At 35.2% G+C, this 23,994-nt stretch overlaps 1 protein-coding gene and 1 long non-coding RNA gene across 5 annotated transcripts in view; one reads left to right on the forward strand and one right to left on the reverse strand.

Annotated features, from left to right (window-relative positions):
* Positions 1 to 23,994, reverse strand: part of DLC1 (DLC1 Rho GTPase activating protein) — a 230,857-nt gene that overhangs the window by 129,395 nt on the left and 77,468 nt on the right. The window contains exon 5 of the mRNA XM_040596312.1: positions 3,671 to 3,704. Within this exon, the coding sequence (XP_040452246.1) occupies positions 3,671 to 3,704 (34 nt within the window). The remainder of the gene's footprint in view (positions 1 to 3,670; positions 3,705 to 23,994) is intronic.
* Positions 334 to 23,548, forward strand: LOC121089247. Of its 4 annotated transcripts, XR_005828169.1 has the most exons (7): positions 334 to 545; positions 1,436 to 1,505; positions 1,754 to 1,855; positions 10,104 to 10,185; positions 11,429 to 11,552; positions 20,341 to 21,502; positions 21,614 to 23,548. It is a non-coding gene; the product is annotated as an uncharacterized LOC121089247 (long non-coding RNA). The 4 variants fall into 4 exon arrangements; XR_005828168.1 differs by having other exon boundaries at positions 20,341 to 23,548; XR_005828171.1 differs by having other exon boundaries at positions 21,228 to 23,548.

A 23,994-nucleotide genomic window follows, 5' to 3' on the forward strand; every position in this document is an offset into this window, starting at 1 on the left:
TAGGGCTAGACTAAACCTTCTGCCCTGTTTATGTGATAGCACATAGTTTCATCACCTCAAGAGAAATAAGCTGTGCTACTCCCTGACCAGATGTGGGTATCCACTCTATCTCTCCAGCTGGCTCTGTTGTTGCAATGTGTCTAAGTCACAGAGTTCACTATTCCCTACAAATATTTGAGGATAAATTGGGAAATCATGAAGTAGGTCCACAAAGAGACTTAGGCAATACTTCTAATGTTGACTTACAGTCATTTCACTTTTGTTTTGGCAACACTGCTTCAGAAACCTCACAGTTAGTTGAGAGTTAACCAATACCATTCATGAAGTCTCATGTGTGATTCACATCAATAAACCGAATGCTGATATATAACCAGGTGAACCAAAGGTTCATATGCTGATTATTTTTAGACTATAAATGAAGCCAACACCGCTAACTCTGACACAGACACCGCCATTATTGACAGGTGAGATGAACTCTCCATCCCTCAAATTTCTTCATAGTTTGTGGACAGAATTTGAGAATAAAAATCACAACAGTCAGCAAGGTAAGTATAGGCACGGAAATACATAAATTACTCAAAAGACAGACAGATGCATCTGAAAAACAAGTCTTTTGAAGCTGGTTGCTGGCCTGCATTCCTGATTTAGGTGCCAGTAGTCCCAGCCTTGAGTCATCTTTCTTTTTTCCTGACTGTGCATGTAGTTTGATCTTAATTTCTACCTTAGCAAATTTCTTTTGAAATATTTCCTTTTTTTCACCATTGCCAGAAATGTCAACAATATTGAGACTTCCTAAAAATTAATTTCTCAGAAATATCTGATGCCATAGTACATCATTTGCAATGCCCTAATTCACACAGCTTGAAGCAATAGTGTACACAGTTAGCCACAGCTGATGTTCTGCTCGATATACTACTGATCATTTATAGATTTTTGCCAAAGGGACTCTGCAATTGCAGGTTTTACTTCACTTTCCACTGTAAAAAAAACCCAACCAAAACTAGTTATGCAACCCTTGTTATTAATTAACAAAAGTAGCAATGTTTTCAGATTAAGTTTGGCTATAAATGGAAAAATAGTGTGTATGTTGGGTTTTGGTTTTTTAAGTATTCCATCTGAAAGTTTGTATTTGAAGTAGTCAAAATTTACTGCATGTTGGAAAATACATAAAATTGAGAAAATATTTAATTTCAAGGATTAACAGCTGCTATAAACATAATCAGTAATGTGTGAACTTCTAAGATGCTTAAGCAGCTTGGTCCATTTAAAGATCTGTTTTGTTGCCTATAGGAAAAGCATTTGAAAGTATCAAAACATCTGGAGCCTACAGAATAGAAAGTCTTGTAAAAACAAGTTTTTACTTATGTATATAGAATTTCTGAAACAGAAACACTGAAATAACAGCCTTTCTACTTTTTTGTATTTCTCATTCCAGTCCCAGATGAAACCAAAGAGTTATAAGTGGGAAAGAGGGCGCTACAAGGAATTATTACTTATTACTCAAAGTGAGAAAAATTGACTAGGCATTTTGAGTACATTTTCAATATAATTTAAATTTTAATGCAGTGCTACCCAAGTTCTTTACCTAATGTGTTATTGGCATAGTCAGTAGTAAAATAAACAGATTCTTTTTGTTCTGTGATATTTTGTAAAATATTTTAGTTTGTTTGTAATAATATAAACTAGAAAGAGTTAGGTTGTTGGTTATTTCCAAATAAATATAAAAAATAATATTTGTTTTGTTCTCTTACAGCAGACGTGCAAATAAGGTATATTCAGTTTTTGAAGGCTTTCACACCTTACTTATGGCTTTGTCATTCATGAGTCTTATGCAATGTCATTTATCTGGTGAAGGGTAAGCAGAATTTTTCTTTAGGAAAAATAAGGGAAATTCTAATTACCTCTAGAACCAACTGACTTCAGTCGATAGGCCTGATTTAAGTAATCATCTCCCTAATACATGCTCACTATTTCCAAAAAAACAGTATAACCGCTTGAGCTTCTGAGCTGTAAAGAGTTAAACAAAAGCCAAAACTGGTTAAAAGGCAACCACATTTCCATTCAGTCTAGCTTGTGCTCATGTACATGGAAGTGTCAGCAAACTGACTCCAGATAGCATGAAGTGCCACCTAATATTTTTAGTATTAAATATAATGCTGTCTACAAAGAACATAACACTGAAGTCTGAGCAGGAAGAGAGGGACAGATTCGTATGCATATATACAGGTTATAAAGCATACATCAAAACCACGTTTATTTCATACCATCATCAGCACTGACATAATTGGCAGTTTTGACACTGAAGAAGTAAGCATAAAGCTTTGAGTTTTATTTCTGATTTTACAAGTTGTTAGCTGTAGCCACCATTTGTTGCATGTCTATTCCTCTGGTATAAAACTGGGGTCATTACACCTCTATGCCCTGAAGATTTTTTAATGACTTCGGGGTACTTTTTAATCTTGTACAGTACATAATTGCTAAATACGTACAAAACCCTATAATGTTGCATGGCTGCTTGACAGAGTATTTGCAGTTAGGTCCAAATAGTAGGGCCAGTTATAAGCAGTTTGCATATGTGGACATAATTTAAAGGATGTGGCCAAACATAAACATGAAAAAGAAATACCAAATAATACGACAGGTGATATCAATAAAGAAAATGCTTATTAAATATGTGTTACAGTTTGGGAATTATTTATGAACTTCAACAGGTAAAATAGCAACACCCTGACCAGACAACTCCATAGCTTTTACAGTACTGATTAGCGTTGTGGCTTTTTTCTCAAAAATGTTTTTTTGACCTATTCCTCTCCCTTAATGAGCAAAAGAAAAGAAATCAACTGCACCAGGATAACACAAGAAAACATCACCAACAAAAATCAGTCATATATTGGAATACCAGGTGGCATTTTGATATTTCAAGGTATTTTTGAAGCTGTATTGGAAGTACAGTAACAAACTGTCAGTTGAAATAAATGACAAAGAAGCCAACAGAGATTCTATAAATCTATAGTGCTAAGAGCAGCATTCCCTAGTGCTTACGACAATTTTTACTACAATTACACACATTTGAGCGTCTAACAGACAATCATAATAGATTTCACATACCAACACCAAAGTACATATAGTGTTCAGAAAGCATACGTAAACAGAAAAGACTAGAAAAACAACCTTAAAATATTCTGGAAGTATTTAGCCAAAATAAAAATTATCATCTCCAGTGAAATACTCCAGATAACCAAAATTTCCTGTCATACTTAAAGACATACAGTAAAGTCATCAAATTCCACTGACTTGAACAAACCCATTGGAATTCGTGTTTGTTAATCAAGACATCAAATAGATCAAATAGATTTTTACATCAAGTAACAAGTTAGTATCTAGAAGACGACTGAAGTGTAAGGGCCAGCTGCAATTCAACTGGGTACTTCGTGGGCTAGTTTCAAACATGTTTATTAGCATGACACAGAAAGCTGGACCGCTTTTCAGAAAGAGAAAATGTCCTATTCAGAAAACAATGAATAACCTTTACATGGACATTCGTCAGGTCTGTAATCCTACACATTCCTAACGCCACAGTTGAAAAGTGTCTTTTATCACTTAGTTAAGTAACACCCTATTCCACAAAACAAATACAAGGAAATGAGAAAACAAGTAAATATTTACTTACCAGCCTTCTCCTTCTCTGAAATAACTGGCATAGCCTGAAAGAAAAAAATTCAATAATATCACTATTAAAAAAATAAGAATATTAGTGAAACATTATAAAATCTTAAGGCAGATTTTATGAGTGTCCGGAAAGCCTGGAAAGAACCAAGGTCTCACTGTGTTAAGCGCTCCAGAGAGAAAAAATACAGTTCTCATTTGAATGTCTTGTAATGTATTATGATGCTAATTACTGTTAAAAGAAAAAAAAAAAAAAAGAGACTAGCAAAGAAGGGAGGAGATGGAGTTAATAAGACATTCCAATGATTGCATTTTGAAATAATCATCCTAGAGTACATGCCCACAAAATTCCACAGGGAAATTACTAAATTCTGAAGGAGTGAAAACAAAACCTGTGTGGCTGAAAATGAGACTAAAATGCCAAATCTTCTGCAGAACTCAAGTAGAGTTGTACCATTGACTCCATATAGTTAGGATTTGGGCTCAAATGTATGTTATTCTGTAACATACAACTTTCTTAATTTTTATACAATTTTTCAGAGGCAAGTAAAGGAAATGTTTTCATACTTGCTGTAATTGTTTTTGGACTTGGATTTTTTTATTTTTTAACAGATGTAAAATCTTTCATTTTATGCTTTTCTTTCAGACTAAAGCAGAAGAACTTTCTGAGTGAATTTTTCCTAAAATAAGTAGGTTATAGAGTGAATGAATAGTAAAATGGAATTCATATGGCACACATATAAACAGAATTAAAGAATGTGCAGATATGATAAAGGCAAGACAGGCTGGATGAGAAATTGGATTGGGTATGCAATGTGTGCAGAACTGCCATGTGAGTTAAGGTATAAATATTACATCCCTTTCACTTATGTCTGTCTAGCCTTTGTTCAGCAGATTTTCCTGCTGCACATTTCACAGAAAAGGAAAGGGGAGTGATGGACAGAAAACAAACCAACCAGTTTCAGACATTCTATTGAGTTCCTGAAATAGACTTTGAAAATTTAATTTCAGCATATGATTTGTCCTGCTATATAAAATACTATTGTATAGCATTTCCTGGATGATATTTTCTACAAAATTTTAAATAGAACATGTCTTAGATAATATACATTAATAAATACCTTACAGATTGATAATAGCCATAAGAATTATTTTGTGATTCTTTGTTTCACCTATACTGACTAGTTAAATATCTGTTGCTTGAGTATGACATCCAAAACATTGTACCATCAGACTAATATTATTCAAAACAACAGCGCCTTGCTTGAAAAGCCTTTTTCCTTGCTTTTTACAAACAAATATTTGTTCAAAAGAACCATTTTGCTCCAGCAATGCTACGAAAACATTAACTTCCATAGACAAGAAAGTTAACATGCCAAAGAAACAACAAAATCGCAGAATGAATCAAGGTATCAGTTGCAAAGAAAGAAAAAGTATATCACGTATAGATTTCTTTTAAAAAATAATTGATAGAATTTTGAAAATCCATATATAATTTCCTTCTCTTTCCCAGACCTAAGTGGCTACACTGGCTAAGAAAAATAATAAAATAAGAAAGAATCCCCCAGATTCACTATTATTGTCTGTCTGAGAGGGAAATTTGTAAAGTGAGAAATTTGTAAAGAGAGAGAGTATATAAGTTTTCCTAGAATAATTAGGAAAAGGGCCTGATATGGTGGTGACTACCTGTTAACCACCATTTTCACTGCTCCAGGTTCCCCATAGTGCATTATGTAAATACAGACATTTCTTTTTATTGCCTCACTTTTCTTCTTGATATCAGAATTAGCCTACTTTTTCAGGAAAACATGGTTCCATTTCTTTCATGTGTTTTTAAAATTGAAAGAATTAATTTTTTCTGATCTGGTCTTATTGATTAATTGCAAAAAAAAAAAAAAATAGTATTTTCCAAGAACCAAATGTTTTCTCAAATTGATGTGAATCCAAGTAAAAAAAGAATAAAGAAATTACCTTTTAAAAACGCCCTTATAGTATCATCAAGTTAATGAAAGCAAAATCTTTTGTTTAGAACAGAAAGGGAAACATTTTTTTTCAAAGAATATCAATACTCTCCTCATTGTAAAGATTGCAAATACAGGAATGCTTTACTCAGAACATGGTACTGGGGCATACTTACAAGTTTTGAATCCACTCTAACAAAGACATCTTGGATGATACTTTTAAATATGTCTGTTTTCTAAACAGCGTGTAAATGTGCTGAATCAAGATGTAAAATGAGCTAAAAAAATCTGTCAGGATGTTCTATTGCTGCTTAAGGGCTGAGAAAAAGAATCCTAAAATAACACAGCTAGAATTTCTTAAAAATTTAAAATTAAGCAAACCACGAGTGAATCTTGTTCAACAAGATCTCAGACAGTCCAACTATTGGTTTAGTTTTTTGTCAATACAGCTACACATACTGCTTACATGCTGCCCGGTGGGAAAACATGATTGTTACTTATGAGAAATGCTCTCATCTTCAGTACAGTTTTGAATTCACTGGAGACCTTCCAATGAGTTCCATATGTTCCAAATGAACCGCATTCCCAGGAAGTGATTTAACATTTCTGGCAATGGAGCAATTAAACCGGATTTTCCTGCTTGGCCAGATGGGTTCACTGTAACTTTGCATTATTTCTCATTCCTCTTACAAAACTAAAGAACTAGACTAAGAATTTCCACATGATCAGGTCACGTGTTTTAAAAAAAGCAGGCGCATGCCCTTTTTACACCCCCTTCAGAGATTTCAACAAACACCCCCCAAAGTCAGGCTCCTCTCTATATTTTTAATGGTATGTGCTCTTAAGAGCACCAAGAAAAACAAGGGGGAGGGAAAAAAGAAAAAAAAAAAAAAGAGGAAATCTGTATCAGACCATTACTGAAATATACTCAGGATTTTATTTTAAATTAGAGAATTTTATTTTTAACCTATGAAAATCTTACTGGAAATGTCATATTAAAAATTTTTGTATGCATGCTTACAGTACTGCAACTAATTTTCTGTATATATTCTGTCTGCAAATATGACATTAAAATGCATGTAAAATGCTATATTGGACATTTTTCTTCAAAGTTGCATTTGCCTTGCTTGGACAGAAAGGTTTACCAGTAATATTGGGTTAAATAACCACTGCTTTAGAATTTCATTAGAAATTAGACAGAAAAGTTGTCTTCTAGCAAGAAAGAAGATGGTGGAAAATTCTGATAAATCAGAACTTAAAATATTTTTTTGGTAGAAATTAAAAGTTTTGTTTGGCCAAAGTGAAAATAACTATTTTTTCCAGAGCTTTTAAGAATATTTTAACAGGAAAGAGAACTAAATGTGTAAACAAAAAACCAACCAACCAACCAAACAAAAAGCCCATGATTTCCAAAAGCAACCATTTGTTTTGGACATGTGCAGTTCTTCGCTGTGAAAACAGGAAAGAAAGAATCTCCCCAAATTACTTTCCTTCCATTACAGTCAAAATTCACCTATTTCACCTCTGAGCTGGGCTAAAACATTAGCACTAGAGCTTTTCAGATTACAAGTGGTATAATCCATGGATGTGTGCAGTGTTTTAGTGATGAAAAGGGGAGGCACCATCTGCCAAAAGGACAGAGTGCATTTGGAAGCAGCAGTGAGGGTGCGCTGAGCTGCAAGACTGCCATTGTAAAAAGCTGAGGCACGCGGAGTTTGACTTGAACACAGCGTGGCTCTCCTTTAACTGTAGTGCAATGCTATATGTTTTTTTTTTAATACTGATTCCAAACCAAAGCCATTATGAATAAAATTAGCTATCTTTTTGTTTCCTTGCACTCACATGACACTAACAGCTCTGTAACGACTGATTTGTCTGCAAAGAACTACACTAGATGGCAAAGGTTTGTATAAAGTGGCAAATTACTGTACGGGAGCATGTAGCATACAATTTCTGAAATAAAGGTCTAGTGACATTATTTATTTTTGCAGTATCTCATGAACCAATTGGAGTCACTCTACATTTCAGTTTTCCAAACAAGACAGAGCATCTTTAATTTAAAGCCATTAAATCCACATTTTTTCCCAGAATACTAGTTCTGCTTTTTTTTTTTTTTTTTTTTTTTTTTTTTTTATTGCAGAAGAAAAAGTGCATTTTGCATTATGTGAATCACATATCAATACTGCCATCCAGCCATGATGGATATTCTATAAAGCCCTTCCACCACAGATGGCTGTCAGCTATTCAGGCTTTTTTCAAGTATGCATTTGAATAGATGTGCTGGGAAATTTCTTTGCTAATGACCTGATACATCTTGATTTGCAAGCATTTCTTTACAATTTTGCCTGTGAAGATAGGGTAAAGGGAGAACTCCAGGACAAGCATTAGCATACTGGTACTTGACTAGAAAGGGAAAAACCAGCCTTCATAATAATTGTGAGCAGGTGACTTGCAATTGCTGAGCTCAAGCTGTTACAAATTCCCCACTTATTTTTGGAAGCATTTTAATGGTCATCACCTTTTATTCCTGCAATCAAAAATCACGTTCTAAATTCTCAGCTTAGTGGATGCTTCCTTTATGCAAAACAATGTTAGTAATAATTGTGTTTTTCACTGGAATGATTCAAGACCAAATCCACGTTCCTATTCTAAAAAACTTTATATTGTATTAGAAGCAAAATAGACACCAACCTACAAATCTTTCAAACATAAAAATGAATGTTATATTTAGTTTTTAAATGGGATAATTGATTTTAAGGCCAGAAATAGCTATGTATACCATAATATCTCTACTGTTGTCTCCTTTCTACTCAAATGATCAAAACACACAAAAATCTAAAAACCTCTAAAGAAGAGTGATCTACTGAACTTCTGACAAGAAAGGAGGTAATAGCAACACAATATAAAATTAGCAAGGAAGGACTAATGAACTGAATGATAGAGAAATCTACAGCAGTAAACAAAAGCGATCTTGTACCTGAAAATTGAGGTCGACAATGCTTAGACAGAAAACAAATTTTAAGCATTATTTAATTTCTGATCCAACAGTGTACGTCCTGTATTAACTGGAGTCCTTAAATATACATTTTATTTTATTTTGAAGGTATGCTCTGGTTTTCCTAATTTGGATAAGTAGTAGTTAAAAATAACTGGGCTATTTTACAGAAGAAAAAAATCCGGGATCATTCATAGTTTGAAATTAGGAAAATACTGCAGTGCAGAACCAGAAATGTCCTCCATTTTATCTTCATTGCAACAAAACTTTAAATTAATATCTCTCTACTGGAAAGTTTTGATTTTTTGAAATCAAAGTATTTTCTGTTAATGGATCAGATTAAGAGAGTAAACATATAGAAAACCTTTTTAGAAATAATAATTAATTTAAAGTAATCTTTTGGTATTAGCACTGAACTGAAATCAGAGCAATAATGCAGAAGAAAAACAGAGAATGAATAGTTTATAATTCAGAATTATTTACAAAACATTATTTTATTAAATTTGTAAGTTTTAAAGTAGGTTTTCAGTTCTCCATGATTTTTATGATTTCATTATTTTAAAAATCTGGGTAAGGAAAGAAGAAAAAAAACCCCAACAACCCACCGACTTTCAGGACAGACCATCTACAGAAGGGGAATTTAGCAAGGTCTTTCTTCTTTGTGGTCTTTCATTTTACTAAAGATTGCAATTACTTAAAGTAGAGCAGAAGGCAATTAAAATCCACCCAACAACAAAGCTACATCAATTAACTCAATTTTAAAAAGAAATTAATGTCACATTGAGAGGTCTTTGACTAAGTTTATGAATTTAGTCTTAGTGGAAGTACAAAGCTGTACGCTTGCCTGCATATGTTCCAAACAGTTGTATGCTCTCCCCAACTACTTTGTTTTCTGACTAGATATTTCTGTTTGCTTGAACCTCTTTATGCCACTGAGGTCATGCACAGAGACGCCTTCTCGTTAGTGCTGGATGGCTGGCAGTTCTCCTTCCATGAGGCACTTGCCAAGAGCCTGCACTTGGGGTGGTCTAGTAACTTCCTGCGTCTTCGTCATTCAGCTGGCAGAGAGTGACTTTTGTTGGATTGGAAGTGCAAAACAAAGATGCAGAATAACTGTCTTGTGCCCTGTTTGGTGTTATTATAGACTTCCCATAGATCAGGGTAAGCTCCCAATGCTCTGAAATCTGTCAGGACCACATACAGCTGGTTTATATGACAGATAAGACAACAGCCTGTCTTCAGCTTGTCCATTAAGTAGAATTTGGCCATAATATAGAATTAAGTCCTTTCTCTTTAGGGATGCTAAAGTCTTCAGAGCAGCTGCTACAAGTTCCTACATACCAAGAGATACCATCACATATTTTGTTAAACGTAATTATGAGTTTTTAAAACTAGCAATTGTTAGACCTCATCTTATTTGCATATTAGGACTTGGAATGAAAACAAATGTGTAAAATAAACTTATTTTTGTTACTTCCCAGGAGTTCAGCAGATAAGGAACTCTGCTTCCACTTGAACTGCTCTTTAATTACTGGGGTGGACATACAGTGCTTGAAAAGAGAGGTCAGTTAAATTTTAGTTTAATGTTAAGGAACATTTGTATAGCTTTTGGTAACAACAAAACCTGTGCTTCCTCCAGTTCCACCAAACATATGTATCTCTTCCCAAAAGAAAACATAACTTGAATGTTAACACCAAAGCTGAGATCTGACACATTACCTCTAGAACTGGAGCAGCCCCAAGAGTGCTTATGCTTTTCATCAATCACCAGAGGTTCTATTAGGGTTCATTTACACACAGAGAGCTTTTTCCCAAGCTCAGAAGTCATTTGTTTAGCTAATGTTTATCTTATAAAAACTTTTTACAATAATAAACACATCAATAAACGCTAAAACACTGGCAAAGCTGAACTACTTCAGAACCAGAGGGCACCCAGCTCTATAAGGCAGCAGTAAAAGATAATTACAGACTCATGTTTCCCATTTGTTTCGGCATCATGTAATGTCTACAAATGTGATTTTGCCTTAAAGCCCTTAAATCTTGGGAATGCTTCTACATGGCTGACAGGAATCCCAGGTGATTTCAGTCTTTTCTCATCTCCTTGCATATAGAACTTGCAACCTTAGAATAAGTCCATATTTCATGTAAATAAAAAAGTCTTTCAATCACGTGATGACAGAAAGTAAAATTTGTTACATGATTCAAAGTTACCAACTACCTTTGAGCACCTACTTGCAGAGTAAAAGGGGAAAATATAACAAAAAAAATAATTATACCATTCCTGTCTTTCCCTAGTCACCTCAAAGAAAACAGAGGACCCCTTTGCCCTTCATCTTAAAAAAAGCAAGTCACTTACTAATTTTGAAGGGTACAGATGTGAAAATCAGGAAGCTCATCCATCGCTGCAAATACCAGAGTCTATTGTAATAGATAAGCTGGATGTTCATGAGCTAACTGAGAAAAATATTGGCAATACAAATCATCAGATATGGAATTGAGCAATCTGATTCTAATGATCTTTCTGTGATGTCAGCCCAAATCCAATGGTTGATTGCTGCCTACATTTTTGAATTCCACTAATGTTCATCTCCTGGATTCAGATCTCACTGAAATTACCAACAATAAAATCATATTTGAATTTCTTGAATATCATTGTATGCAAAAGATTGGTGCTTAAGCTGGTCAACAAAGACCTCGCTGTGTTCAGCTTTATGTTCTGAAAAGAAAATCAGGTGTAGAGCATTGCAGCAATTATTGACACCTACTAACACTGATTCTGTGTGTTTGTTCTTTTGAATCTCTGTAGGTAATCCCAGCTGGCTACTCCTCCCATCATTAGCAGCAGCAAGCTGCTACAATAGTTGAGTTCTCGCTGTCTCTCTCTTTCAATATAAAAAAGCAAACCCTGAGAAACTAGTTTTTAAAACATGGTATGTATGTTTTGGCTCAAATCTTTGTGCTCACAGTCTCGTGTATTCAGTCACTGATATTACATTTGTTGGACCACGTGGGAAAAGATCAAAAGCAGATCCTTAGGGAGGCTCTTGATTTTGAGCTTTATTCCAGGCATAGAAGAATAAATTACTAAAAAACTACACATCTTCCGTGATGATGAAACCTCTACTTTCTGCAGAACATCATAGTTTGTTGCTCAGAAAGATGAAGAGTCACATAATAGTGATGCTAATCATGAGGTGGAGAGATGGAGGCAGGTAGCATGCCAAACAGAACCAGTGACAGGTTTGGAAAAGTCAGTGGGGTGTTTCATTGTGGAAAAAAGTGTATCTAACTCTGGAAGGTAGCATGGGTGAACATAATAGAGTAAGTGCCAAATTAATGCATTTCATTAAATTATTACCAAGTCAGTAGCTGAATGTGATAATTTCATTTCTTCTTGGTTTACTAAAACATAGAGGAATATAGATCAACTTAAACCGCATTATTTGCTTTTAAAAGGAGAAAGCAAATGGCAAGGAGTAGAAGCACACACAAAGACAGTGGCTTTGCCTTGGGTAGGAGGAAGAGGTAGAAAGGAGAGGAATAAACACTAAAGTATGCCAACTGGATTTCCTTTGCTTATATGACCATATTTTTGGAATATCAGTTTGTTCATGCTCCAGCATAGGTCCTTAGTGAGCGTGAACTTAAAAATCAAACACCAGTACTGTGACCTTACTAAGTTAGTATTTCTGTAGATCACCCAATAGAAAGACAGCTGAAATGAAATGAGTTCTTTTGAGTGCTCTCTGCATAAGTAGTGTGCTGACCTTTAAGCACTTGTCAAGGCTGTGGGTGACAGAGGCAGTAAGACAAGAAGACATCTTTTGAATGAAAAAGTAAGAAAACTTGTATTTTAGTTCATTCAAGAACATCTGTTTCCTTCAAGGTGATTTAAAAAAAATATTGGAAAGATATTGGTTATATGAAATCAACTCCCCTTTTTTCCAAAAGACACAATAAATAGATACAAATATTCAGCAAGCGAAAATGAGAAGTTTCTTTATCACTGGGAAAAGAAACGTGAGCTTTGTTTCTTAGAAGGGCCTAAGGAAATGATGCAAAGTAGACTTTTTTTTAATCCAAACACAATGAATGTTCTAAAAAATACCCCAAGTCCCCAGAAAACCTCTTCAGAAAATGGAACATTCATCTGCACAACTGTTTTATGCTAAAATACTCTTTATGTTAAAATATCCCTTTGTTGTTTGAGATCCCCACCCAACTGTAAGCATTTTTACTTTAATATCTAAGTTCTGGTCACACTGAGTATCAAATTTCCTTTGCTCATATAACCAAAACCTTGGTTCCTCTGGTACAATTAGTAAACCAGAGAAATACATCTTACATTTGCCATACAGTTTCTCCAGCTGAAAGTATTACCAGTAAGAGTGTTACTCCAGGTTTGTGATATGACCAATTCCTACTACATTTCTTTAGGATCTTGCAACACCTTGCTTAACTTGGTAATATCTGAGCTGACATTTCATAGTACATACTTACATGGACAGACATCAGCACAGCCAACACACATGCTACAAATCTTCAATCTTTGTGCAGTTAATCACATTTCATTCCCAGATACTATATGACAAGCTAGTATCTTTGATGTCATAAAAATCCAGAAACCAATAGAAGTACTCATACATCTGTGTAGTTTTGCTCATGCTGCCAACATATTTTAAAAGCCTGGGAAGAAGGAGGTCTGTTTTGCAGCTGACTGCAAGGGATTCTGGGTTCCATTCACCACCTTAAAGTTCAGCCATATATGCTGCAGGTTAAAGTCAGGATGAGCTTATTGCATGGTTAAGATGACAGACTAGGTTTTACTTTTCTTAGAGTAAGACCACTGGAGATAGTAATGATCTGGTATTAGAACAAGAATACTAGCTGGACAATCTTTGTTCCAGTTACAAATATTACAAACACCTAATTTTTCTTATCTTTAAAATGTAAACAATAATGCTTTGCCATTAAATGGGATGCCTGGGGGCCTTCAAGTGCCTAGAAAAAAGTATTCTGCACAGTATTCTGATTGTTTTATGGTAGGCTTTTCTACATAATATGTATAAAAGTTTAGTATATTACAAGATTAAAACATAGAAAACCAATTAATCTTAACTTTTGAACATATACACACTTTTTTTCTTACAATTACTAAGTTTTTTTTACTGTAAATCATCTAGCATGCTATTTATTTTGGGAGTTTGCATTCTGATATCAAAATATTTTCCAGTAAGAAGTTCTGTGTTTTAGATCATTTCTTTCTAAGATTTGGATTGTTGGAATCAGTAGGTGTTAAATTAGAAACAGGTTCTTACATCATAAAAATGACACTGCATATTTTATCTTAATTAACAGGTATAATAATTATCTGTTCAAACAATGGTTAACTATAGCGGGTGAAAGATATGCTCTCTCTGAAAAACCTTTATTTTATAAACTCTTTTCATGGGACACTTAAAAATTGCAGATATTCAATACTGACATTAATTTACCTCAGATGAGTTCCAAACATTATTTTCTATAGATGATACATTTCTAATTCATTTAAAAAATATCATTACTGATACAAAACAGAATTCTGCTAAATTCAGTAGGAACTTTGTTAATTACTCCAGTAAGCAAAGGCTCAAATTGATCTCTCTCTCTTATAATTTTGACTATGCTGCGTACATTTATTTGTTAAAGACACAGTTCTGTGTGTGCATATATGGATATGCATAAATATAATAAAGTCTAGTATTAAAAGCCAGGATTTATATAAAATCATTTACTAATTGCTATATTTACTATGAAGACAGCCCTTTTAAGCTCCTTCTTTTTCCAGGAGTTCTAAAATTGGTCTTCTTTCAGGATCACTTTATTTAGTTAGCTAGTTCTGAATTTTATTTTTGGTTTCTTCAGGCACTAAGCAAGAAGTATCTCATCAATGTCTGTGTTCCCACGCTATTCCCACGAAAATCTCACTCAGACTTGCAGGCAGATACACTGCAGATCCTGAAAGTAGTAAGCAGGTCAAATTCTGTGAAGTTCTGGGCATTCTCTCTGTTTCCCCAGGATGATGCCCTAATAGTAAAGTTTCTTTCTGAATTGTTCCAACTTTCCCAAACTTTGTGTGGCATATTACAAAAATGTAGTTCACAGTTTCTAAGCTTTCAAAACTTTCCGAAGGGCAAAAGCACACAAAAGTCATACCAATACCAGTTCCCTGAGGAGAGTTTGAATTATTCCATGTTTTAGTTAAAAGAGACTATTACAAGTATGAAACATTTTCTGAAAAAAACCCACTTTTGACTGAATCTTATGTTCACACTCAACTCTCCTAGAACCAATATTTCACAAGCATTTAAAAGTATTCCTGACCATTAATGATGGTGCAAAGAACTCTAGAAAGCCACAAATCCTGTTTCACCACATGAAAAGAATAGGTGTTTTTTTGAAAGCAGATAGCCTGCAGACTGTCAGAGTAGATTTCTGACAAAGTAGCTGTATTTCATATGAAAAACAATTTGTGAAAGGAATCATATGAGTAGGATAAACATAAAATTTGAAATCCACCCACATTAGTCCCTAGTTTTGTATGTAAATTTAAATTACAGAGCTGCCACAGGAAGGGTAGATGGCTTTTTTAAAAAAGCAATTTCTTTCTTGTGTCTTGGCAGTGAAGTAAGCAGAAATATGGCTTAATGAAAATAAAATATCCAACGAACAAAGAAAACAACATTGTACAGTCCTTCTACATAGTGCCTGTTTTTCATTGAAAAGAATAGAAGAATGCCGTACTCTTGACCACCCATACACTTTAGACCTTTCAAACTCAATGTTTGTGTACTGAACTCAAAGGGGAAGGAGTAGTCCGTGTATGAAGCAAGTTGCAAAAACTTGCTATGTCTCTAAAGACAGAATTATAGAATGAAAATTCTATTTTATATTTGCCTGTTTTGATATAAGCATAAATGTGGTGAGAGCAGTGGAAGGTACTTAGCACCTTCCAGCTGCTGAAACATAAAAACCTTTAGTAGTTAGTATCAAAGAGTGAGAGAAAGAAATAAGCCAACCTGCAGATAAATTAGATCAAGATTTATCAGTCTGCCTTTTTTATGCTCATTTCTCCATTATTTTGTACTTCTAGTCTAGTCAAAATCTAGACCATTCTGATTTACTTTTCATAGGCAAATCCTACTCCCTGACAGTTGGGCTTAGCATGATTTAGAAACAAGGGAGCAGCCAGAAGTGAGGACCCAGTAGGCTAGGGATCAACCTGATTTGCCTTCCCAGATATAATTGCTGGCTACATGTACCAGAAGAAAACAGTGACTATAACATACCTTTGTAAGATTTCACATGCTGTCTCACAAAGCAGTCTCATCTGGAAGCTGAGGAAGTATGAGCTGGAAAAGCAGTGAGTTGAAAAATGGCTGGACTGACATCATTCAGAACTGCCAAACCCTTAAAACTGACACTTTCAGCTAGGGTATCTAGTTCAAAACCATCTTCTCTCTTAGAGTTTTTAGAATGAAGACAGAACTAATTTTCTCTGAGTTCCTCATGGCACCGGGATGCATCTTTTAGATGCAGTACAAATTGGTTGAGAAGGTAATGCCAAACATTGCTGAACACAGAAGAGCAGCTCTGCACTCAGTCTGAGGAAAAGATGAAATTCTGTGAAAACTGGAATCAATGAGATTTCAGGGAGTCCCCAAAATGACAAAAGCTTGGGTTGCTGACACACAGGGAACTTGTGGCAGCTGAAATAGCTCCTGTTATGTGTACTAAACTTGGTTTATAGAACTGCAAAGTGTAAGAATTTCTTGTGAAAGCATCAAAGGCATACATTGAAAGTTGAAACTCAAGCAGGAAAAAGATGCTGGCTTAAAGCATACCCTTACAGATGCTGCAGATATATGGCAGATTGTCTTGAAGTACTTTCCACAGACATCAATAAAACAAATAATGGCAGCAGAAGGAGATGGTGTTGCCATAAGTAATAATAAGAAATTTTCATGGATTTCCAAGTGGTCTGAGCAAACTCAATCTATGTTTGTGAGAATGTGACAACATTTACAAGTCCACATAGCTTCAAAGCTACATTTGAACAGGACAAAATAATCCAAACTTTCAGCTTAGTAAACACCACACAGAATACCACATATTTTGGCACTTGCTCTCCTGATTGGTATATGTCTTATGAAACCTGGATATTACTGACTCACCATAACCCAATGCAGTCCTGAAATACTAGCACTAGAAGCATCCATTTAACTAGTTCTAGAGAAAACAGAAACTTTTTTGTGTATGCATAAGAACAAACCTGGCATACGAAAAAATACACTGCAGCAAGTTTCCTGAATTTTTTCTCTTATGCTGAAAATTCCACAAATAAGTTATTAGGAAGGTGAGGCTAAGGGAAATATGACACAAGATACTGCTTTAAGTACTTTATTACTATAAAGTGCACTTGCAGATAGCCTCTATCTGCAAGAGCTCTGTTTTTTTCATATGAAACTGTGTGAAAGCTGCAGCAGCTACAGATTTCTGGCTGCTGTTGAAAATCTCAGTGTTCTGATAGAAGTTATGTTCTGTTAAGACTATCACTAATTACAAAGTACTGAAAATTATTACTTGCTATTATTTGTATTTCTTATACAAGTTGTTTAACATACTTAAGTATTCTGGGAGTTAAAGAATTTCAATAATGTAATTATCTTTTCTCCTAGGTTTTCTTTTTTGGCCTTGTTGTTTTTTTTTTCTCTTTCTTGTAAGACAGCTCAAAATTATAAAGGAGACAAAATGTTCAGGAGAGATTCAGGCTGTAGGTCATAAGTATTGAGCAGTGGTTTAATTTAGTAAATTAACTTAAATAAGCCAGATAGAAAAAAAGCCATATTTTGTTTGGACATTATGATAAAGGGAAAAAAAATCAACGTTTTTGTCAGTTGTGTCTGCAAAGTTCTCTTGAAGACTGATTTAATACTGAGAGTATATGCTAAACACCAGAGAAGAGGGTCTCCATAACGTCAGTGGTCCTCTCTGCTCTGTATCCTATTTCCATTTGTGATGTTTCAGAAAAAAGCATAGCTGGTCTTTTGTACTCTGAAAACCCTTGTCAAGCCACAGATAATCATTCTGTTCTGATGCCTAGAGGTAATCAAATAAAGTGTGAGGTTTTATTTTAGTTCTTATTTTGCTGAAAAAATAAAGCAAGAAAGTTGCAGGCGCACCGATTCAGAACAAATCTTGATCTGCCCATAATCTAGGAAAGAAATGATTTTGCATGGGAACTATCCGAACAAGAGACACCTCTGCAACCAGGTCACACCTTTCCAAAGGCAGGCGGGAAGGATGGATCCAACCTTCTTGCTAAAGCATTTACATAATTTGTTTTAAAACTGAAAATTAATCCAATCTGCGACCTTTTCTAGTAAGCCATATAAAAATTAACTACCATTTTGCTATGAAAGTGGATGTTATTGCAAGGTTGAACTTTAATTGCGTTCTATAGAAAGTGAATCTTCTTACGCTTTTGCTGGCAAGACTTAAAAGCTATCCATTCTTAGATATCTTTTCCACACTCCTACATACAGTTATCAAACCACTCATCCTTTGGGCTGATTCCTAAGTACTTAGCAGAAATGGAAAATATGCTATGAAAGTATTCACTTCTCATGAAATGATAAAATTAACCCCAATTCCATTTATGATTATTTATTTAATTTGTATTACCTGTAGATAAATGAACTTTTCCCAGAGTAATCACTCAGCATAGTTCCTTGTAAATCACTGAACAATGTTACAGCTTTAGTGCAGGAATCTCGGAATTAAACTTGAGAGAAGTCAATGGGAAGCCTTCCTTGACTTTGGCAAGCATTGAATTTCATCCTCAGTCACTAAAGACTATCTTTTCCCCTGATCTTTTCTAACTTCAAGTGCTAAGGCAATTGATGTTGCTTTGGTTAATTCAACTTCACCTTCATTAGTGGCTTTACTTGCCCAATATTTTACAAACTGTTATGGAAATAAAGTTTGAAAGAGTTGATACCCGGGAACTGACTGAATGTACCCATTCAAGTAAGGATTATATCTTGCCTGTGTCATGTTGTATCTCATGGGGGAAGGAGGTGAGCTGTTGATCTGCCTAATGCTTAGAAAGCCTTCTATCATCTAATTCAGAAATCCAATGGTAAGACAAAGCCCATGCCCTGCTGCCATCTATAGAAAGGTGTCAGCAAACAATTATCTTCTACTCCTCCCTGAGTAATAAGAGTAAATTGGAAGGGGATAAGGCTTTTGATTTGTCCTATAGTGTTTCGTTAGAGGAGCCATGTTAAAAAAAAATCTTGAATCTCTGTTTAAAATGCCTTCTAACATGATACAGCTTATGATAACCAATTTATTTGCTATTTGACTCAGTACGGTAATGCTTAAAAATAATTTTCTCAAAGTAATTTAAGATCTTATTACATGGAATTGATACAACTGTGTTATGTAGACTTTGTGATGAAGAACTTACCTATTACTTATAAATGAAATTACTAAAATCTTTTAAAATTCCTTCAGTCCAAAATAAAATAGGCGGAAAATAATAAATGGGAATACTAGAATTCAATACTTTGCTAGTCTCTCTCATTTGGATAGATTCATCCTGCAGGTGAAGAACACAGCTCTTTAACACAGTGGGATCAGTACAGTTTTAATGAACAGCTGATTGGGCCAAGACTTGGGAGAGTCACAAGTGGAACTGGTATAATTTTCCTCATGTACTGCCTTTTAATGGAAGGACAACTGCACTATTTGAGAAAACACTTGCCCAGCTGAGTGAGAGTCAGTTCCAGAGTATTCAGAATCTGACAGTCAGCGCAGGTCTGTTTGACACAGCGGTGGAAATAGCAATGCTTGGTAAAAACCAGAGCTCCCACTGCTGAACTTTGTAGCTGACCTACACAGACGCTTGCAACAGTGGGAACTTCTTACATGCACATACACAGCCCATGAGATAAAAACATAGTAACAGAGTAATTACTAGTTTGAGGAGTTGAACTACTAGAACTTCAGTGAAAACAATAAGGAGAGATTTAGTAGCTTGTATGGCTTCTGTGGGAACTTCAGATAACCACACAGAACTCAACGGGAATTAGGAAAGAATTTCCCATGCATTTTATGGAAGAAGTTGCATTTTCCACTTGAATTCACACAGGATGGTGATTTACTGGTTGGAAGAACTGAGTCCATTTCTCATTTCGGAAGGGATACTGATAGTGTTCTTTGGGTAGAATTGGCTTATAATACTGTCAGACCACAAGACAGCAGGGAATGCAAAAACATGACAGGTTTTTTCCAGTAAATCTTAAAAATTATTTGCTAGTAGATGAAAATGACATGTGGTTTTTGAAGAAGATAACAGTATAATTTATTCACATAGATTAATGATAAAAAGCCACTCTTTAATAGCTAGGAGAGAGAACTTTTAAAAAGAAAAATCAAACTAGACAAAAATACATGCAGGCTTTTTATTTATTTAAATTCCTCAGTCCATTTTGTATCAATAAAAATAGTCTTGTATTTAAAATTCCTACTTGATTCTTCACTTACACTTTCCTATTATAGTTATGTATTGTGTGTGTTCCTAAAATGATACCTTTACTATGTAATTTCCATACTTCAAAATACAAATTACTCATTATATTTACTGTCTGAAGTTGTTTTCATCTTCATTTGCAGGGATAGTCAACACCCACCTATATGAGATGGAAATTGCCAGTCATCATCTTCATATTTTACCTATCACAGTCCAAATCAGTAACTTCATCACTGTTCTTACACCCCCAGCTTCTGTTCTTTACTCTGACAGAGATTCTGACCCCACTGATTTGTTTCTCCCAGTGTGCCGTCTTTCCTGGATGACAAACAGGCTCATAGATCCCTTGTCCACTGGCTTATTCATGTCTTTCTCTATCGCTATAGAATGAATTCTCAAACACAGTTTACCGAGTACAGTCAATCATTCAGATTTCTCTGAACTATTATTTCCTCGAAGACTTATGTGTCGCTTCCCATGTCAAATGCTGTCCCTAGCTCATTGTTATTTGAAGAGAAGTTAATGAAAAAATGTTTTAAAAAATGTTTTAATCACTAATAATTCCATAACTTTTTTTGTCTGTCTCCTAGTGTCAACTGTTTTACCTTGGTCTTTAGGCTGAAAACTTCTTAAAGTAGTACCGTTACTGAAATTAAACAGCATGCTTGTAACAATTTAAAAAATAAGTATAATGGTGATATTGGTGGCCTGCTTGTATTTTTGCTTTCATTCTCATCAAGATCAGACATGCTTACACTTCACAAACCTATTTTTAAGTGGTGACAACATTATTTGTATTACTGAAGAACTCAAAAGCCACAGACTTGGACCACAACCTCATTGTGCAAGATCCTGTACAAACAGGGCAGAAGAATTACCCATACACCAGAAGGAATGTAACCCAGTATAAAGCAAGAATCTTCATGCAGACTGATGTGGGACTAGAAGAAAATTATCATTTCTGTCATATAAATAATGTTTTAAGTAGTCTGGGAACACTGAGATCCTGACTGATACTGAACTTTTTCAGATACCCAGCAAAAGAATACATTACAGAAAGCGCTTGAACAGTCAGAGAGATAACTTTGCTGATGTATGTGGGAAGAGTCTTTTTGAGGAAAAGCATGAAGGAATACAGTTTCCCATATTCCAGCTTTACCTGCAGTTGTGAATGTTATCCTGTGAGTAGTTTTCTGAAGCAGCTACGATCTCATAATCCTAAACTTATACAGAATCTAGAATATTTTTGATCTAGAATATTTTGTCTTTTAGAAGTACAGTGGTGCTTACAGATTCTTTTCAAAGGTAGGTTAATTTCCCTTTTTGATATTACTAAGTGATAGCAATGACCAGATTGTCTTTTCGTTTGTAGCGAATCATGAACTGTCATTATCCTTTCCTTTTCCCCACTTCCAGCTTCCTCTCAAAGAGAATAATCAAGTTCTGAAGATTACCAAACACTCAGCCCCTGCAGCACACAGCTGCTCCAGAGGCCATTATGCCCTCACACCTCCTCTGCCTTTTGCCTCTTTCATATATAAGAAGATTACAAGATACAATGACCATTCTGAAACTTTTGAAGACAGTGAAAGAATTTTCAAAACATTTTTATGCATTTTGTGTGCTGAATGGACTATACTCAAATGCCTCTAGCTTGTAGGGGTGAGACATTTTCTAAAGTTCTATCATTGTCATAAAGATTACATTTGTAAGAATTTGTGAGCTGCCCAAATGTATGATAGAGCCCATAAAAATATTCATTAAGGATTTTATTATTCCATGAATGGCATCATTGTTAAATTAATATTCCTTAGTAGCTACTACTTTATACAAGTCACAGACCACCAGACAGAAGCATGTTTTTGTTCATGCATGCTCACATGCTGATTTTTTTTGCAAGGTTAGGGTCTGAAATGCCGTTTATTTCCCTACAATCTTTCACACTATTACTTCACAGCAGTTTAGCATACTCGTTGCAATGTGGTCATTAAAGGTAATAGTAATAGTCAAAGGAGACTTAACAGGAAAAGAACATTTCTTGACAATGCTATCACTGTGACAAAAAAATGATTTAAAACTTAAACTGTGTAAGTACACTAAGTGTAAGTACACTGTACTTACACTAATTTCAATCAATGATAAAACACAGTACTGAAAGCATAAAAGGTATGCTAACTGCAAGGAATCTTTTGCCTGTGCTATGATTAACTCCACCTACACCATTTGCAAGAGATTAAGGAAGTTTAGAATTAGAGAACACATGTGTTACACAAGGATAGCAGTCCAAAAGAGCACACTGACAGGCAGACACCCATGAAATGCTGCCTTGAAATTCCTGTATCCCAGCTTTCACTCCACCCTACTTGTAGCCTGGACAGCAGCAGCAGGAGATCTGATCGGACTCACGTTCTGCAGGGCCCTGCAGCAGGACCACTGATGACCCCAAGTGATTAAGGGTCAACAAACTTCAGCCTGAAGCAACCGTTCTATGAACTTTGGCACATTCTGAGTTGGCTCCTGCTGGTTTGTTGCCTTTGGCCCTTATCTTGCAGTTTAGCAAGGATTGTGAAATTCTGAATAAAGTTACAAGACAGATAGGTTTTGTTTCAGTGATTCAAGGTCTCACTCTTCAAATGTTCTCAGTCCTTAAAATTCCTTTGGCAAATAATCTCATCTATCAGCTAAGCGTTTTCCAATAGGTGTGTCGAAGGACGCACCTCACCCCCTCCCCCTCAAAAAAAACCCCAACAACAACAAAACCAAACAAACCCAAACCCAAAACCCCACCAAAAAACCCCAAGATGTAAAAAAAGAAAATATCTGTATAAATATGATGTGGGGTAGGGAAAAATTATCAGAGATTCTCTGTTGTAGCACTTTGGTGTGAAAAACTACCTGCATTCTATGTGTGTATAAACAGCCCATAACTGAGAAAACTCTTTGTATTTTTTTCAGATGGCTGAAGAGAAGAACTACTTCAGAAAAGTGCAAATACCTTTGGAACATGAAAAGGAAAAGAGGAAAAGAGGAGCAGCCCAGTTTCAAAAGTACTTGTAAGGCTAACCTCATTGACTCCCACATGCCCAAGTTGCCTACAAAAGGGGACTTTTGTAAATTAGTAACGGTAATTGTAAAGTCAATTAGACTGCTGAAAATTTTGCTGTGAATTTTGCTTTCAAGGAAGAACTTAGGCCTTTGGCAGAAATTATGTTCTTCCTCCTTAAAAGTACAAGGAGGAGAACACATAACTCCCTGGCGTCCTTTTTCTTGGCAAAGTTTTTTCTGCCATTGAGGTGGCCTCAGTGCTGTAATGGAATACTTAATGAAATAAAGATCTTCAGTGATAGGTAATCATAGGTAGATATGTAAATAAAAAGAGTACAGAAGACATAAAATAAAATATTAGGCTTGTCTATATTTCTTGGAAAAAGGCAACTCCAAATGAGAAAAGATCTCATTCAAATATTTAATGAGACCTGTGACATCTTTCAGCATATTTTGAGATGTAAACCTAATCAGATTCAGCTAAATTGTCCTGGTGCTTCTCCCCTGATCTTTACCTGTAAGAAGGTAGTTCCTACTTGTAGTATGTATTTAAACATCCATTCTCCCTTCCTTCTCTCCCTACCCTTCTTCTGAGCAGTCAGGACCAAGTAACAAAATAATCATAGCAAGAATTTTGTTCTTCTGCCTTCCTGCTTCCTTAGCTGGGGTAATTCCTGGAGAATTTATCATTCTAGTAAGGAGCTGTAGAAGAGCACTCAGGTTAAGGTTTTCAGTGTCTACAGTCAGATTAT

The sequence above is a fragment of the Falco naumanni genome, chromosome 1, assembly GCF_017639655.2.
Source record: "Falco naumanni isolate bFalNau1 chromosome 1, bFalNau1.pat, whole genome shotgun sequence".
Lineage (NCBI taxonomy): Eukaryota > Metazoa > Chordata > Aves > Falconiformes > Falconidae > Falco > Falco naumanni.